This window comes from Anolis carolinensis, unplaced genomic scaffold (assembly GCF_035594765.1).
Source record: "Anolis carolinensis isolate JA03-04 unplaced genomic scaffold, rAnoCar3.1.pri scaffold_7, whole genome shotgun sequence".
NCBI classification, from domain to species: Eukaryota; Metazoa; Chordata; class Lepidosauria; order Squamata; family Dactyloidae; genus Anolis; species Anolis carolinensis.
Genome location: NW_026943818.1, coordinates 15,472,949 through 15,490,982, shown reverse-complemented (window position 1 = coordinate 15,490,982; position 18,034 = coordinate 15,472,949). Strand labels below are relative to the sequence as shown.

Genomic DNA, 18,034 nt, shown 5'->3' with positions numbered 1-18,034 from the left:
GCCACTACGCATGCGCGGGCTCCCTTTGGACTTAAACCTCGCGAGATCTGTGTCCTTGTCGCTCTTGGGCAGCCTTTACACACTTCTCGCGAGATCTGCTTCGCTGTGGAGAGATATATTTCCCGGCGTGCCCCGCTCCCTCCTTTTCTCCTCAGCGCCGCCGGACAAGATGGTGAGTGTCATGGCGGAGCGGGAGGGGGCCGCGCCGCATCCGCCGCCATCCGGGCCTCTCGGGGCCTCATCGGGCCTCGGCGCCGGGCGGGAAGGGGCGGCGGGGCCCGGGGCTCACTCCCCGCCCGCTTCTTTCCTCTCTCCCCGCAGCCGAAGGGGAAGAAGGCCAAGGGGAAGAAGGTGGCGCCGGCGCCCGCCGTGGTCAAGAAGCAGGAGGCCAAGAAGGTCGTCAACCCGCTCTTCGAGAAGCGGCCCAAGAACTTCGGCATCGGTGCGTGAGGGGAGCCGGGAGCCGGGAGGGAGCGGGACACGGCCAAAGCCCTCCCGACAGAGGGCCCTCCAGGCCGAGATCGAGGGACATAGACACCACTGAGAGGGAGAGGCCTAGAGAGGAAGGAGGACAAAGTCCTCCTGACAGAGTGCAATAGTTACCATTGAGAGAGAGAGAGAGGCCTAGAGAGGATGGAAGACACACTCCAAACCCTCCCCACAGAGGGCCGTCCAGCCCTAGATAGAGGGCCATAGATACCACTGAGAGGGAGAGGCCTAGAGAGGAAGGAGGACAAAGTCCTCCTGACAGAGTGCAATAGTTACCATTGAGAGAGAGAGAGAGGCCTAGAGAGGATGGAAGACACACTCAAAACCCTCCCCACAGAGGGCCCTCCAGGCCGAGATCGAGGGACATAGGTACCATAGGGAGGATGGGGGACACACTCAAAGCCCTCCTGACAGAGGGCCATACAGGCCTAGATAGAGGGCCATGGATATAACTAAGACACGGGTAGAATCCTAGAGTGGGAGGGACCCCAAAGTCCTTCAGGGAGGAAAAGCACGGCCTGATCCCTCCCGGCAGATGACCATCCAGCCTTGTACACATCACACAGTTAAATGAGAGAAAGAGAGCCACAGAATCAAGGGCTACCAGGGCTGGAGGGGACCCCAAAGGCCATCTAGTCTTCGCACATGGAGGACACACTCAAAGCCCTCCCGATAGAGGCCCATCCTGCCCTAGATGGAGGGCCATGGATATGATTGAGATATATGTACAATCCTGGAGCCATAAATAAATCACTATGGATAAGATAGAGATATAGGGAGAATCCCAGAATAGAGGCCAATCCGGTCCAACCCCCTTCTGCCTTCATGTCGGAAAACCACAGCCTGATCCCTCCCGGCAGATGGCCATCCTGCCGCATAGACATTAGACAATTAATGAAGAGAAAAGGGGCTACAGAAACAAGGGCTACCAGGGTTGAAGGGGCCACCAAAGGCCATCTAGTTCAACCGGCTTTTGACCTGGAGGACACAACCAAAGCTCTCCCAAGAGAGGGCCATCCAGCCCTAGATAGATGGCCAGAGATATGATTGAGACATATAGAATCCTAGAGTTCGAAAGGACCCCCAACGGCCATCCAGACCCAACCCCCTTTTTGCCATAAAGAAAGACACAGTCTAATACGATATAATACTAATGATACAATATAATAATATTAATTATATATTATATATTACTAATAATATTACAGTATATTGGTACAGTACAATATAGTAATTTATTACCAGTATTCTACTATGCTAATACAATTTAATTTGTAAGCCGCTCGGGGTGAGAAGGGCGGCATATAAATGTAGCAAATAAATAATAAATGAATAAATCCCTCCTGGCAGATGGTCTTCCAGCCCTAGATACGGTTGAGAGAGAGAATGATAGAGAGATGCCCTATAACTCTAGAGAGGGGACCCCCAAAGAGTGCCATCCGTCCAACCCCCTTCTACCAGGATCTGATCCCTCCTGACAGATGGCCACCCAGCCTCTGCTTCAAAAGCCTGGGAGCAAAGGATGCAAGCGAATATTTGCTATCTGAGTGGCACTGCTGACAAGCTCATCCACCAAGATCTCTGATGCTCCCGAGGCCTGGCCCCGGCTGTCCGGAGGAGCCCCTCCCTCCTCCCGCTTGACCGTTGGCCTTTGCCCCCCCCCCCCCCCCCCCAGGGCAGGACATCCAGCCCAAGCGGGACTTGACGCGCTTTGTGAAGTGGCCGCGCTACATCCGGCTCCAGCGCCAGAGGGCCATCCTCTACAAGCGGCTCAAGGTGCCCCCCGCCATCAACCAGTTCACCCAGGCCCTGGACCGACAGACAGGTATGGCATTATATTATTATATCAATTATTATTATTATATCACACCAGAAGCGACTTGCAGTTTCTCAAGTGGCTCATGACACAAAAAAATATATATCAATATTATGTGTCTCTCTGTATCATGCATGGGGCAACTTTGGCTCTCCCTCCAGGTGTTTTGGACTCCAACTCCCACAATTCCTAACAGCCGGTAGGCTGTTAGGAATTGTGGGAGTTGGAGTCCAAAACACCTGGAGGGAGGGCCAAAGTTGCCCCATGCATGCTCTATATAATAGAGCCTGGAATATGAGCCCCCCGCCATCAACCAGTTCACCCAGGCCCTGGACCGACAGACAGGTATGGCATTATATTATTATATCAATTATTATTATTATATCACACCAGAAGCGACTTGCAGTTTCTCAAGTGGCTCATGACACACACAAAAATATATATCAATATTATGTGTCTCTCTGTATCATGCATGGGGCAACTTTGGCCCTCCCTCCAGGTGTTTTGGACTCCAACTCCCACAATTCCTAACAGCCGGTAGGCTGTTAGGAATTGTGGGAGTTGGAGTCCAAAACACCTGGAGGGAGGGCCAAAGTTGCCCCATGCACGCTCTATATAATAGAGCCTGGAATATGAGCCAGGACTTCATCATTGCAAGATATATTCAATATTATATCCATTTATTATTGTTTATTATTTAAGAGAACAATGAAACAGGAAATGACACAGAATTTGTTTTCGACATGGATAATAATAATAATAAAGCGAAAGGGTGCAGATGATGCCAAGAAATATTTGCTATCTGAGCTGCCTTGATGACTCTCGGCCACCAAGATCTCTGATGCACCCGCGCCTCTCGATTGGTGTCTATGAGGGTTGAATGAAAAGTAATGCCTCCACCTTCGTAACTCCTCAATATTTATTTATTTATTTGCGGCATTTATATACCGCCCTTCTTTCTCACCCCGAAGGGGACTCAGGGCGGTTTACAAGTATATATACATACAATATATTATACAATTATATTATACAACTATATCGCAATATTATTAGTAATATTGCATGTAATATAAATATACAATTATTATAGTGAATTATAATTATTATTACAATAGATGGCAGTCCTTGTATGCGCCATAATTTCGCAATATGTATCATTTAAATAACAAAAATATATAATTGTAATATATAATAATAAAATATATAATAAAATATATAATAAAAACTATTTACTACGATTATTTCCATGTACAATGATCTATGGCATGTCTTACAGTTTCCACGCTGATTTCTCTCTATTCTAGTTTCAATGTAGTCATGAATAATGAATAATATAATAATAATATAGTAATAATATGATATACTACAATATAATATTATATATTATATAATAGTCATATTATATTGTAATATGATATAATACTATAATACAATATAATATTAATTATATATTATATTTTACATGTAATATTACTAATGATATTACAATGTATTGATACAGTACAATATAGTAATTTATTACCAGTATTGTACTATGCTAATATAATATTGTATATAAATTTAATTTGTAAGCTGCTCTGAGTCCCCTTCGGGGTGAGAAGGGCGGCATATAAATGTAGCTAATAAATAAATAAATACAATAATAATACAATGATATAATAATTATAAATTATATATATATATATAAATGTGATGTGCATAATTCCCATGGACCAAACAACACAACCACTGGACCAAATCACATCAAATTTGGCCACAAAGGACATAGTCATCCTATCAATCTGCATGCGTCGGCGTGTCAGCAAAAATGGCAGTCTGCGCAGGGTTCCATACTTCGCACTTTAACAACACAACCGTTCAATGCTAAGGCTTCCCGCCAAATGGAACGGTAGAGAAGAGTCTACGGAACAAGCCGGTACCTGCCGCAGACCAATACTACTCTTACGAAGGCGGAGGCATTACTTTTCATTCAACCCTCGTGTTTGTGTGTTTTTGGTTTGTGCCTTTTGTTGTTGACACGGTCAGTGGACTCCTCAGGAAACAGATCTATCCTCTGCACGGGTTGTGTCTTTCAGCTGTCCAGCTCCTGAAGCTGGCCCACAAGTACCGGCCGGAGACCAAGCAGGAGAAGAAGCAGCGGCTGGTGGCCCGGGCCGAGCAGAAGGCGGCCGGGAAGGGGGATGTCCCCACCAAAAGGCCACCCGTCCTCAGGGCAGGTAGGCAGGCAGCGGGCGAGCCTTGAGCATCACTGAAATTGTATGTATTACACACAAACACTTGCAGGTCGAAGTCCCCGAGATACAAGCATCTGGCTCACAAGTGACTCCTAGTTCAGAACAACGTGTCTGAGACCACAGGAATAATATAATATACAGTAGAGTCTCACTTATCCAACATTCTGGATTATCCAACGCATTTTTGTAGTCAATGTTTTCAATACACATACAGTGTTCCCTCACTTTTTGAAGATTTGCTGTTTCGCGGTTTTTCAATAAACTCTAAAAGACTATTATAAATAATAAAAAATTACAATTTACAGCCTAAGGGAGGAACGAGAAGCCAAAGGGAGAGAAAAGGAGCCCAAGCGGTAACGGGAGGAGTAGGAGGCGATTTATCAATACATGATTGGTTGATAAAGACTTAAAATAGTGTATAACTACTAAAACAATGTATAAATATTAAATGTAGTGTCCCTACTTTGCGGATTTTCACTTATTGCGGGTGGTCCTGGAACCTAACCCCAGCGATAAGTGAGGGAACACCGTATACTTATATATTATTATTATATAGGATTAGGATTAGTTTTTAAAGTGGGGTCATAAGGTGTTGCTCCTAAGAGAAAGGCAGGGTTATAAATAAGAAAGTGAATAAATCTTATTAATATAATATCAATATAATAGCTACGGCAATGATGTATGAATTTCTTCACCTGAACTGCAGACTGAAGAGCAAAAATTAACGAGCTTTTTAACCCTGAGCCGTAGCAAAAATGCCTTGCAAGGGAGGCGGTTGAGGAACGCAAACGGTTTTAAATGTAACGGCAAGTTGCTGTTCTTTATTTTTCTGGGCATTTTGGCCGGAACAGTGCGCTTACTTTCCGTTGTTTCTTTAGGGGTCAACACTGTGACCACGCTGGTGGAGAACAAGAAAGCCCAGCTGGTGGTCATCGCCCACGATGTGGACCCCGTTGAGGTGAGAGAAAACGCAGGGCAATAATAATAATAATATGGCTCTGCTTCCCGCTCACTCAGCTGCTGCAATGATGTGTGAATTTCTTCACCTGAACTCCTCTCTGAAGATCTAAACCATACGAGCTTTTTAACCCTGAGCAGCAGCCGGAGCACAGGAGACGGCTTCCTTATCGTTACAATAGAGCAGGCTGGGTCCTCACACTTTTTAAGCCGAGGGCCGGTCCACATCCTTCAGACTATTGAGGGGCCGGATTATCATTTGAAAAAAATACAAACAAATTCCGTTGCACACTGCATATGTCTTCTTTGTAGTGCAAAAACAACATCAACGAAAGAACAATACAATATTTAAAAATAAAAACAATTTTAACTAACACACATTTATCAGGATTTCAATGGGAAGTGTGGTCCTGCTTCTGGCCAATGAGATAGTCAAGTTAATTAGGGTTGTTGTTGTTGTGTGCCTTCAAGTCATTTCAGACTTTGGGCGAGCCTAAGTCTAAAATTTATTTATTATTTATTTACTACATTTGTATCACACCCTTCTCACCCCAAAGGAGACTCAGAGTGGGTTACAAATTATATGTACATACAATATATTATATTATTAGCATAGCACAATATTAGCATTATATATTACTATATTGAACTATACCACTATACTGTAATATTATTAGTAATATTATATGTAATACAGAATATATTATTAATATTATATGGTATTATTAGTGTTATATTGTATTACATTATAACATTATTATCAACATTATATGTATATACAATATATTATAAAACGGAGGGCGGGGGCCAGGTAAATGACCTTGGAGGGCCGCATCCGACCCCCGGGCCTTAGTTTGGGGACCCCTGCAGTAGAGTCTCACTTATCCAACATTCTGTTGTGTCTTCCAGCTGGTGGTCTTCCTGCCGGCCCTGTGCCGGAAGATGGGCGTCCCGTACTGCATCATCAAGGGCAAGGCCCGCCTGGGCCGCCTCGTCCACCGCAAGACCTGCACCTGCCTGGCCTTCACCCAAGTGAACCCGTGAGTGAGAGAGTGAGTGAGTGAGTGGGCCCCCCGGCCTCCAAAGAGCCCCAGTCCGGGCCACTCGGCTGAGCGCTTGCCATTTTCTTCCTTTGCAGGGAGGACAAGGGAGCCTTGGCCAAACTGGTGGAAGCCGTCAAGACCAATTACAACGAGAGATACGACGAGGTCAGAGCAAAGCCTCCCTTCCTACAGCTTTCATATTATTTATTATTCTATATTTATTCATTATTGTTACTCGATTATCACGTCCACCCCACTTTTTCTCTCTAAAAAGAGGCTCATTTCATCCCTAAGGAGGAAGTTGCCTTGCTGTGTGAAATGTACATTTATTATTTATACCCCATTTTTCCCTCTAAAGACTCCCAGTAAAACCAATACAACACAAATTAAAGATACGTAACCATAGAAATAGAATGTGAATGGCATTCGATATAGTTAAAAATGAGTAAAAGCCTATAATAGCTATTTTATTATTATTATTTATTATATCTTTAATACAGTACTTAAATGTCAGTAAGTATTTTAATTTTTTTATTATTTATATTTATCCCCCACTTTTTCTCCCTAAGAAAAGACTCCCAGTATTTACAGCCTTATTTATCATGTCAGATTTGCAATGTATTTACAACCTAAAGACACATAAATAAGCAGCTGAAACCAATGAGAGACTTATTCATAGCTCAAACCACGGCACCCCTGATTTTGAAACCTGTTATAGAGATCAGCAGCCGGCTTTTCGCTGCTCTGAAAGGAAGCCTTGCCTGTAATTGTAATGCATTTTCGTCTCCGTTTTCCAGATCCGCCGCCACTGGGGCGGGAACGTCTTGGGGCCGAAGTCGGTGGCCCGTATCGCGAAATTGGAGAAGGCAAAAGCCAAGGAATTGGCCACGAAACTCGGGTAGAGGGCCCTTCATTCTGGTTTTTTCTGTACATACAAATAAAAAGCCTGGACAGAAAATTGGCTCAGAGGAATCTTTGTTTTTCCTGTATTCTGTCTATATTTTAGAGTGTTCTCTGCCAGTCTTTTTGCTTTCAAATGAACATTTTTAAGAAATAAAAACTTGTGATTTTATTTAGTGCTGCCTGAAAGAACCAGATTTTGTATTCCGCTGCGAAAATAACACAGGAATCCTCCTTGCTGCCTGTCGCACTTGCCTTCACCTTTTTACTATTACACAATAGTTTTGGTTATCCCACATATGTCGGATAACCGGAACTCTACCACCAATTCCTCGATACTTTATTTCCCAAACCACCACACTTTGCCACAACAACGCGTGGCCGGCCGGGCACAGCTAGTTATCTACATAATATATAATTATATATTTTTATAATTATAATGTCCAGTTTGTGGAGGCACCTGGATGGGTTTCAGAAGCACCTGTCCTTGGGTTTTCCTTAGAACCAGGCAAGACTTGCCTCCGTTTCCTCCGTGAAGGGAAGCTGTGGATCCTCCCGGGGAAGTCTAGCGAGGGACCTTCTGGATGAACTTCTTGTACCACATGAAGGACGTGGCTGCGCACAGGCCGTACCTGCCGGGAAGGAAGGAAGGAAGGAAGGAGAGCCTGAGGGCCACGCCCGCCTTCCTCTCAACATCTGGGGACCCCACAGGGTGGGAACCACTGATCCAAACCATGACAACAAACAAAACTTGGCCGACTAGTGTTGAGAAACAACGGAATAAAAGGAATAAAAGACCAGATTACTTCTATAATAATAATACATCACACAGTCCTAGACACTTGGAAAGTGTTCAATTTGTGATTTTTTGATACAAAATCCAGCATATCTATCTTGTTTGCTGTGTCATAATATAATAATAACAACAACCACTACTATTATTATTATTATTATGTCTCCAGGCATCCAGCAATCTATTATTATTATCTCCAGATGGCAAGTACTTCCAAGGAATAAAAGACCAGATTACTTCTATAATAATAATAATAACAACCACTACTACTATTATTATTATGTCTCCAGGCATCCAGCAATCTATTATTATTGTCTCCAGATGGCAAGTACTTTCAAGGAATAAAAGACCAGATTACTTCTATAATAATAATAATAACAACAACAACCACTACTATTATGTCTCCAGGCATCCAGCAATCTATTATTATTATCTCCAGATGGCAAGTACTTTCAAGGAATAAAAGACCAGATTACTTCTATAATAATAATGATAACAACAACCACTACTATTATTATTATTATGTCTCCAGGCATCCAGCAATCTATTATTATTATCTCCAGATGGCAAGTACTTTCAAGGAATAAAAGACCAGATTACTTCTATAATAATAATAACAACAACAACAACCACTACTACTATGATTATTATGTCTCCAGGCAGCAAGCAATCAATGGCAAGTGAGCGCCACCCGGGCTAAGGATGTCTCCAGGGTACAAAGGCCAGGCTACTTCCAGGCAGATGTCTTCGCAGTGACTCCACTCAAACACCAGCCCGCTCGCTCGCGCCAGAAGCCCAACCCCGGACTCACCAGGTCAGGATGTATTGCAGGTGCTCGTTGCGGAGGGTCACCCGCGTCTGGCCCCCGATGGGCCCCCCGGGGACCGTGCTCTCTGCAGGAAGAGGTCAAGGCGGGAGCAGGTCAGGCCCACCTACACTGACCATGCAATCCCGTTTCCGAATCCACTGCCATACAATCCAAAGCAGATCCATCATCTGGATTCAGAAACAGGATTCCACTACGCCTCGCAATTGCTTTTGCTCCCGAGTTATCAATGACATTTCTTAACTGGTTCCATGCCAATAATAATAATAATTAATCATATAATATATTCTACATTATTGATGATTACACTAACCTCAAAATAATAATAATAATAATATAAATAATATATATTACTTATTATTATATATCTATATAATATAACAATGCATTGCTGTGGCTGATGGGAATCCTTTGTTGGCCAGGTGAAATAGCAGTGAATAGCCTTGTAGTCTCAAAGCCTGGCTGTTTTCTTCTTATGGGAATCCTTGTTTGGTGAGCTGGAATGCAACTGGAATGCTTGGCAGGCTGGGGACTTGCGTTCTAGGGGAATGATTTTTTTTATGGTGCTAAATTGCAATGAATAGCCTTGCTGCTTCAAAGCCTGGCTGTGTTATACCCAGGGGAAAAGTCTATTCAACTGCACCAACTTTGTCTTTGCAGGAGGGACATCCTGCCATGGAACCTTTTGCAAGAGTTTTATGATTTTGCAAAAGTTTTCCCAGGAAGGACTTGCTTACTGTGGTCGGCATCGATGCAGACGGGCTCGGAGCCGCTCACCCGCGCCATGGCCTCCAGGTCCCGGTAGTGCCAGCGGTTCCGCTCGGGGTCGTTTTCCGGCACGAAGGGCTGACGGGGCTCGGTCAGCCTCACCACCCCCGTCAGGTCCAGCTCCCCTTCGACCTGGAAGGCAACGCAGGCCCCTCATCATCATCATAATATAATATTAATAATAATAATAAGGTGCAGGATGTGTCATCAAGAAGGCTCTCTCCTAGTCTTCTTCTTCTTATTATTATTATTATGGTGTCATCAAGAGGGCTCTCTCTTATTATTATTATTATTATTATGGTGTCATCAAGAGGGCTCTCTCTTATTATTATTATTATTATTATGGTGTCATCAAGAGGGCTCTCTCCTATTATTATTGTTATTATTATTATTTTGGTTCCTCCTCTTCTTCATCTTGGAAAGAAGGGAATCTTGGGTGCCATGAAGAGGGCTCAGTCCTGTTGTTGTTGTTGTTGTTGTTATTGTTTGCCTTCCCTCACCTGTCCTTTCATCCTGGTCTCCGGCTTCAGTTTCTTCTTGGAGACAAAACCTCTATTGACGAGGATTGTGATTCTGCAGAGAAGGAGGAGAGGACACAGATGACCACCCAGCCTTTACAACAACAACAACAACAACAACAACAACAACAGAGAAGCAACCCCAAAATCCACCCTTCTGCCTTCACATGCAGGGAAAGCACAACCAAAGTATCCCTGACAGATGGCCACCCTGCCTTAATAATAATAATAATAATAATAATAATAATAATAATAATAATAATAATATAATACTAACAAGAAGAAGAAACCCCAAAAAGCACTGGAGAAGGCACTGGAGAAGTGTGCATGTGTGCTGCATACATGTAAATAATAATAATAAATATAATATGAATAAGAATAAGAATACAATAATATCGCTAATATCCACGGCCCTTGGGAAGATCTCAGTATTCAGAGGACGGAGCCCAGACACTTGGACCTCATGCGCATGTGTGCTGTGTTGCTATGTACAAATAAATCTATAATAATAGTAATAATAATAATAAAGAATAAAATGATGATAATAATAATAATAGCAATCCCAGCGGCCACCCAGTCCAATCCCTTTAATTCTTCCATGCAGGAAAAATACAGTTAAAGCACTTCCAACAGATGACCACTCAGCCTTTGTAATAATAATAATAATAATAATAATAATAATAATAATAATAGAGAATAGGTGTCATGATCTCCAATCTTTGACATCTCCGGTCGGCTGACAAAGAACAGATGCCAGCCATAAAACGCGTCAGCCATAAACCCTCAATTACCCTCTGGTATGTGAGAGCCCCTATATAAGTGGGCCAAGGGGGAGGTTCTGGTATTCGGTAGAATAAAAATCTGTTGGAATCTATTGTTGGAAGAGGATCCGCCCGGGGTGTGTGGGGACGACTCACCCGAGGTCCGTGCAGTGGAAGGGGGTGAGGACGTTGGCCCCGCTGTCCGGGCTGGACAGGACCCTCCCCGCGTCCCTCGCCTCCTTCTCGGGGTCGACCAGCGAGCGCGGCAGGAGGTACAGCTCCTTGGAGTGGTCAAAGTGACCCCGGACCGTCACCGGGCGGAACTCCATGCCCCGCAGCTCCATGGGGCTGCCGGAAGGAGAACAAATATCCGCTGAATCATAGAATAGTCGAGTTGGAAGAGACCTCGTGGGCCATCCAGTCCAACCCCATTCTGCCAAGAAGCAGGAAATCGCATTCAAAGCACCCCCGACAGATGGCCATCCAGCCTCTGCTTAAAAGCCTCCAAAGAAGGAGCCTCCACCACAGTCTGGGGCAGAGAGAGAGTTCCACTGCCGAACAGCCCTTCTCACAGTGAGGAAGTTCTTCCTGATGTTCAGGCGGAATCTCCTTCTTTTCCTGTAGTTTGAAGCCCTTGTTCCTTTGTGTCCTAGTCTCCAGGGCAGCGGAAAGGAAGCCCCCTCCCTCCTCCCTAGGACTTCCCTTCCCTCCTCCCTGTGACTTATCGGCCGTTAAGGAGCCCAACTTTTTACTTTTCAGTGCCATTCATACCCGTATTTGTTAAGAAATGGTTAAACTGAGACTCATTCAGCTCCTGTCTCAATTTGCCTCCTTCTCCAGCGATCTGGCTATCTGCTCAGTCGCCACATGACCTTGGAGGTTTCTAGGGACATGCCAGTGTGAGTAGATGAATAGGTACCGCTCCGGCAGGAAGGTAGCATTGGCGCTCCATGCAGTCCTGCCAGTGGCCACATGACCTTGGAGGTGTCTATGGACAACGCCGGCTCTTCGGCTTAGAAATGGAGATGAGCATGACTTGGCTTAATGTCAGGGGAAAACCTTTACCTTTTATATATATATATATACACACACACACACACACATATATATATATACAACTGTATTCTCAATTCGCTTCTGACACAATAATTAAATTATTATTATTTCTCCGCCGTTCCCTCTACTCACTCTGTAGGGAGCGGGACCGGATCCGTCAACACCCGGGCCTGTAAGTCGGCGATCATGCGCAGCTTCCGCTCCCGGCGCTGAATCTGACGGAAGGAAGGAAGGAAGGAAAAGGCTGTTCCCCGCAGCTAGAAACAAGGCCCCAAAGGGCACAGAAACTGGGAATTACATTATCAAGAGCAATTTTCCTTAGTGACTGGCTCATGCAGGGCATTATTGCCATGCCAGCTCATAAACAGAAGGAACTAAGGTCACATCTGTACTGCCAAATAAAATCCAGATGATCTATTTTGAACTGGATTATATGGCAGTGTAGACTCATACATATAATCCAGTTCAAAGCAGACAATGTGGACTATCTGCTTTGACAATCTGGATTTTATGGCAGTGTAGAAGGGGCCTAATAGTGTTGATATGGAATGTACGATTATCTGTGATTATCAGACCTGCATTTCCAAAGTGATCTATACTGGGAAACAATGATACATAAAAATCTGTTATGCAAATCTCAGAATTTCTTTTGTGGTCTGCAAGCAAAATACAGGACTACTTTGGCCCATTCTACATGCCTGATTATCCAGATTATCAAATTAGACAATCCACATTATTTGCTTTGAACTGGATCATACACTCCTCAGTGTACATTTAAAAACTCTTTGTCCTGAGCCTTCCCCAGTCAACTGTCAATCACGAGTTTCAATTTGCATTCAGTTTACCACTCTATGTCACTTCCGTGGCTGGGTTTGGTGTATATTGTAATACGATATAATACTAATAATGCAATATAATAATATTAATTATATACTATATTTTACATGTAATATTACTAATAATATTACCATATATTTATACAGTACAATATAGTAATTTATTACCAGTATTGTACTATGCTAATAATATAATATTGTATGTAAATTTAATTTGTAAGCCGCTCTGAGTCCCCTTCGGGGTGAGAAGGGCGGGATATAAATAGTATAAAATAATATAATATATTGTATATGCATATAATATTAATAATATTATTTTGTAATACAATATAATACTAATAATACAATATAATAATGTTAACTACGTATTATATATCACATATAATAATAATACAATATATTGATACAGTACAATATAGTAATTTATTATATAAATGTAGCAAATAAATAAATAAATAAATACACACTTTAAAAATATGGTTAAAAACTCTGGGGGTGCTGGCATTGCATTTCTAAAGCGTTTCTAAAGTATACTTTGTGAGAAATTTGTTACTACAGTATTATTATTATTATTATTATTATTATAGCAGATAGGCATCCACCTCCATTGAGACCCTGAATACCCAACGGAGCCTCGAGTCTGCGCATGCTCAGTGCAGCCCCAGGCCTCACCTGCCAGGAGCCCAGCCCGAAGGCGGCGGCGGGGATGAGCAGCAGCCCCCACTTGAGCGCCTCCGACTCCGACTCCGCCGCCTGGGCCGCTCCCGCTCGGCTCGAGGCCGGCCGCAAAGGCGGGACCAGGCCCCGGACCCGCCAGGCGTCGCCAAGAAACAACCGCCGCGCCGCCACCGACCTCGCCATGGCTCCCTCCCGGCTTCCGCTTCCGCCAGAGGGGACCCTCGCCCCATTGGCTGCTCGCCTCTACCGCCCGGCCAACCAGCTGCAGCCGATGCTCAGCCAGCCGGCCTCTTTCAATAGCTTCGTCTTCCTATTGGCTACTCCCTTCTCCGACTCCGCCCACTAGCAGCACCTATTACTTCGCCAGCCGGACTCTTTCAATAGCTTCGTCTTCCTATTGGCTACTCCCTTCTCCTGCCCCGCCCACTGACGACAGCTTTCGCTTTTCCTTTAGGCCTTCTTCTCATTGGCTGTTCCCTTCTCCGGCCCCGCCCACTGGCGACAGCTTTCGCTTTTCCTTTAGGCCTTCTACTCATTGGCTGTTCCCTTAGCCAGCCCAGCCAATCAACAGCAGCCATTGCTCAGCCAGCCGGCCTCTTTCAATAGCTTCCTCTTCCCATTGGCTGCTCTCTTCTCCGGCCCCGCCCACTGGCGACAGCTATGGCTTTTCCTCGAGGCTCCTCGCAGGCCCAGCCAACCAACAGCAGCCATTGCTCCGCCTCATCCATGAAGTCTTCTTCCCATTGGTTCCCATTGGCGCCCTTCTCCGTCCCAGCCAACCAGCACCAGCCATTTCTCCTCCTCGTCACAGGCCTCCTTCCCATTGGCTGTTCCCTTCTCCGGCCCCGCCCACAGCAGCCATGGGCGAAGATGGCGGCGCGGAAAGCGAGGCCGCGGCGCTGCGGCGTTTCCTGGCGGCGCACCCGGCCTTGGGCGCGCTCCCCTCCGGGAACAGGGTCAGGCGAGGCCGGGGATGGGCCGGCGGTGCAGGCCCGACTCCTCCCGCCTCCTCCTGACCGGCCTCTCTGCGCCTTCCCTCCGCAGGTGCGCTGCGCCCTGACCGGCCACGAGCTCCCACTCCACCTCCCGGCGCTGGAGGCCTACGTCGCGGGGAAGAAGTACCGCCGGCTCCGCGGGAGAGAGGCCGACCTCGGGCCCCACGCGAAGCACCTCGTGCCCAGCCGCACCCGGCCGTGAGTCTAATAATATTGCGTGACAGTGGAATATTATGCTAATATTGTGCTAGGCTAATAATATATTGTATGCACAAATAATATTGATAATCATATTATAATGTAATATAATAATACACTATTGTAATTCTGTATTACATATTACATATAATATTACTAATAATATTGCGTTATAGGGTATATGATGCTAATATTAAGCCATACTAATATAATATATTGTATATACATATTTATTTATTACAATATTTATATCCCGCCCTCCTCACCCAACAGGGGACTCAGGGCGGCTTACAATAAAACACACATATAAAACCTGTACAATAAACTATAAATCAGTTAAAAATTAACTTACATAAAACATTCATAAAACGCATTATAAAATACAGACAGGCGTGTTCAAGTTTAAAAGACTGGGTCTGTCAGTTGAGTTCCATATAATATTGACAATATAATTTAGTATAATATAATAATAATACACTATTATAATTGTATATTATATACTACATGTAATATTACTAATAATGCAGTATAGTCATATAGTACAATACAGTAATATTTAATGCTTATATTGTGCTATGCTAATAATATATTGTATGTAGATATTTATTTATTTTATTTATTTACAGTATTTATATTCCGCCCTTCTTTCTCTCCCCGAAGGGGACTCAGGGCGGATCACATTACACGCACAGGCAAACATTCAATGCCTTTTAACATAGAACAAAGACAAGACAAACATAGGCTCCGAGCGGGCCTCGAACTCATGACCTCCTGGTCAGAGTGATTCATTGCAGCTGGTTACAGCTGGCTTGCTCTCCAGCCTGCGCCACAGCGCGAGCCCATATAACTTGTAAGCCGCCCTGAGTCCCCTTTGGGGTGTGGAGGGTGGGATATCAAGGTCGCGAATAAATAAATAATTATCTATCCTATGGCTGGCCGTCTGTCAGGAAGGAATGGGTGGTGCCTTTCTATATGCGGTTCCCTTCCAACTCCAGCATTCTAGGATACATCCATCCTCGACCTGGAGCCCTGCTTCTCCACAAACCCCCCAAATGCCCATGAGGCTGGCCATCTGTCGGGAGGGATCGGGTGGTGCTCTTCCTGGCAGAAAGGACCTTTTTTCCTCTCTCTCTCTCTTTCCAGGAGGCAGCTCTTCTGCCAGCTGACCCTGCGGCACCTCAACGCCCAGCCGGAGCACGTCCTGCGCCACCTCCACGGGCGCCGCTTCCAGGGGGCCCTGCACACGTGTGCGTGTCTCGTGCTCTCTACTTTCAGTGCTTGGCTCACGCTCACGATTTCTGGCTTGAGCCTCCTCCCAGTGGCCCTGATGCCTCCCTCCCTCCCTGTGTTTCCTGCAGACGAGCGGTGCCAGCGGGAAGGGCTGCCCTTTGTGCCGGCCGCCCTGCGCCACAAGCAGCCACGCCGGGAGCGGCGGGACGGAGAGCCGGCCTCCTCCTCCTCCTCCTCCAGCGGGGCCCAGAGGGGGAAGAAGGGGGGGCCTTTCTGGGAGCCCCCTCCGGACAGCAGCAGCGACACCGACGACAGCATGAGCGACCTGTACCCGCGTAAGTCGGCCGCCTCACCACCCTCCCAGCCGTCTCCACGGGCTTCCATTCCGCTCAAACACCTGAATTGCACTTGTATTTACTATGTTTCACAGCATGCTTCACCTAATGCACACAGCATGGGCCGGCCCCGAGTTACAAACAGCTCCTAGTTAAGAACAGTGGGGCTGAGACAAACAGGAAGGGAGAGGAATCTTATATATTAATATATAAATATATAAATGTTACAGTAGAGTCTCACTTATCCAACACTCGCTTATCCAACGCATTTTTGTAGTCAATGTTTTCAATATATCGTGATATTTTGGTACTAAATTCACAAATACAGTACAGTATAACATCATGTTATACAACAAATTTGACAGAAAAAGTAGTTCAATATGCAGTAATGCTATGTGGTAATTACTGTATTTACAAATTTAGCATCAAAATATCATGATATATTGAAAACATTGACTACAAAAATGCGTTGGATAATCCAGAACGTTGGATAAGTGAGACTCTACTGTAATAAGTAATGTAAATAAATAAATTCCCTGGGCTCGTCTTTCAGCTGAGCTTTTCTCAGAAAAAAGCCCTGCAGAGGAGGAGGAAGAGGAAGCTGCCATGGAGGTGGAGCCCCAATCCGGACCCAAGAGGCAGAAGGTAGGTGAGCCGCAGTAGGCCGGGATGTGGCGCAGGCTGGTTAGCAGCCAGCTGCAACAAATCACTGACCAAGAGGTCATGAGTTCGAGGCCAGCCCGTGCCTGTGTCTCTCTTTGCCTCTGTTCTATGTTATGGCATTGATTGTTTGCCTTTATGTGTGCAATGTGAGTCCCCTTCAGGGTGAGAAAGAAGGGCGGGATATAAATGCTGTAAATAAATAAATAGGGTGGGAGGGTGGGTGGGTGGAAGGGGGCGAAGGGAAACATAGGGACCCCTCCCTTGGCCTTCTCTCCTCCGTCTTCTCCTTCCAGAAGCAAGTCGGGGGCCCGAAGAAGAGGTTGAAAAGCCACCGCGGGAAGCATTTCGGGAGAGACATCAATGGGAAGTAGATCGGCTCCACTCACGACGCGGACCGGGACTTTTCTGTTTCCTTTCGGTTGTGTTGCATTGATTACATCTTGTTTTGTGAATTTCTCGCTGCCTCTGTCTTTCTTGCCTGAAATCCACATCCAGAATATTTTTTCATCAGCCCTTTCCTCTCGGGGTGGAAAGCAGTGCCTGGGCTGGGCTGAGGAGGGAAATAATAATAATAAGTTTATTTATATCCCGCTTCCATCTCCCCCGAAGGGGACTCGGGGCAGCCTACAACAAAATCAGATACAAAACAATGATAAAATAAAATACGAAACATCAAAGAACAATAACAAAACCAATAATAATATATACACAATAACCAAAAAAAACACAAGGCAGTATTAAAACATCAAATTAAAAACAGTGAGTTGTTTAAGGCTTTCATAGCCGGGATCACAGGGTTGTATGTCATTTGGGCTGTGTGGCCATGTTCCAGAAGTATTCTCTCCTGACGTTTCACCCACATCGTGATATTTTGGTGCTAAATTCGTAAATACAGTAATTACTACATAGCATTACAGCTATGTAATTACTATTATTAA

General features: G+C 45.0%; 3 protein-coding genes and 4 non-coding genes across 9 annotated transcripts; 6 read left to right on the top strand and 1 right to left on the bottom strand.

The window, feature by feature from the left end:
- Window positions 1-10: 10 nt before the first annotated feature.
- rpl7a (ribosomal protein L7a) lies at window positions 11-7,497 on the top strand. Its single transcript, XM_062960246.1, has 8 exons — window positions 11-172; window positions 322-442; window positions 2,165-2,314; window positions 4,381-4,521; window positions 5,418-5,497; window positions 6,406-6,536; window positions 6,635-6,704; window positions 7,337-7,497. The coding sequence occupies exons 1-8, from the start codon at window positions 11-13 to the stop codon at window positions 7,439-7,441; spliced, it is 960 nt and encodes a 319-aa protein (XP_062816316.1). The 3' UTR covers window positions 7,442-7,497.
- LOC134293375 (small nucleolar RNA SNORD24) lies at window positions 2,004-2,078 on the top strand. The gene has a single exon (XR_010000342.1). It is a non-coding gene; the product is annotated as a small nucleolar RNA SNORD24 (small nucleolar RNA).
- On the top strand, window positions 3,079-3,151 carry LOC134293376 (small nucleolar RNA SNORD24). The gene has a single exon (XR_010000343.1). It is a non-coding gene; the product is annotated as a small nucleolar RNA SNORD24 (small nucleolar RNA).
- LOC134293374 (small nucleolar RNA SNORD36) lies at window positions 5,209-5,287 on the top strand. The gene has a single exon (XR_010000341.1). It is a non-coding gene; the product is annotated as a small nucleolar RNA SNORD36 (small nucleolar RNA).
- Window positions 5,560-5,638, top strand: LOC134293373 (small nucleolar RNA SNORD36). The gene has a single exon (XR_010000340.1). It is a non-coding gene; the product is annotated as a small nucleolar RNA SNORD36 (small nucleolar RNA).
- On the bottom strand, window positions 7,003-13,996 carry LOC100561146 (surfeit locus protein 1). Of its 3 annotated transcripts, none has more exons than XM_062960247.1 (7): window positions 13,670-13,990; window positions 12,294-12,376; window positions 11,262-11,453; window positions 10,327-10,399; window positions 9,796-9,958; window positions 9,044-9,125; window positions 7,003-8,071 (listed from the first exon to the last, which is right to left on the bottom strand). In XM_062960247.1, exons 1-7 carry the CDS (start codon window positions 13,856-13,858, stop codon window positions 8,005-8,007), a joined length of 849 nt encoding a protein of 282 aa, XP_062816317.1. In that variant the 5' UTR covers window positions 13,859-13,990; the 3' UTR covers window positions 7,003-8,004. The 3 variants fall into 3 exon arrangements, with proteins under 3 accessions (XP_062816317.1, XP_062816318.1, XP_062816319.1); XM_062960249.1 differs by having other exon boundaries at window positions 7,933-8,071; window positions 9,836-9,958; window positions 13,670-13,992; XM_062960248.1 differs by lacking the exon at window positions 9,044-9,125 and having other exon boundaries at window positions 13,670-13,996.
- Window positions 13,997-14,475: 479 nt separating this feature from the next.
- On the top strand, window positions 14,476-17,548 carry surf2 (surfeit 2). The gene is made up of 6 exons (XM_062960250.1): window positions 14,476-14,631; window positions 14,720-14,868; window positions 16,012-16,115; window positions 16,227-16,433; window positions 16,987-17,078; window positions 17,390-17,548. Exons 1-6 carry the CDS (start codon window positions 14,536-14,538, stop codon window positions 17,465-17,467), a joined length of 726 nt encoding a protein of 241 aa, XP_062816320.1. The 5' UTR covers window positions 14,476-14,535; the 3' UTR covers window positions 17,468-17,548.
- The last annotated feature ends 486 nt before the right edge of the window (window positions 17,549-18,034 follow it).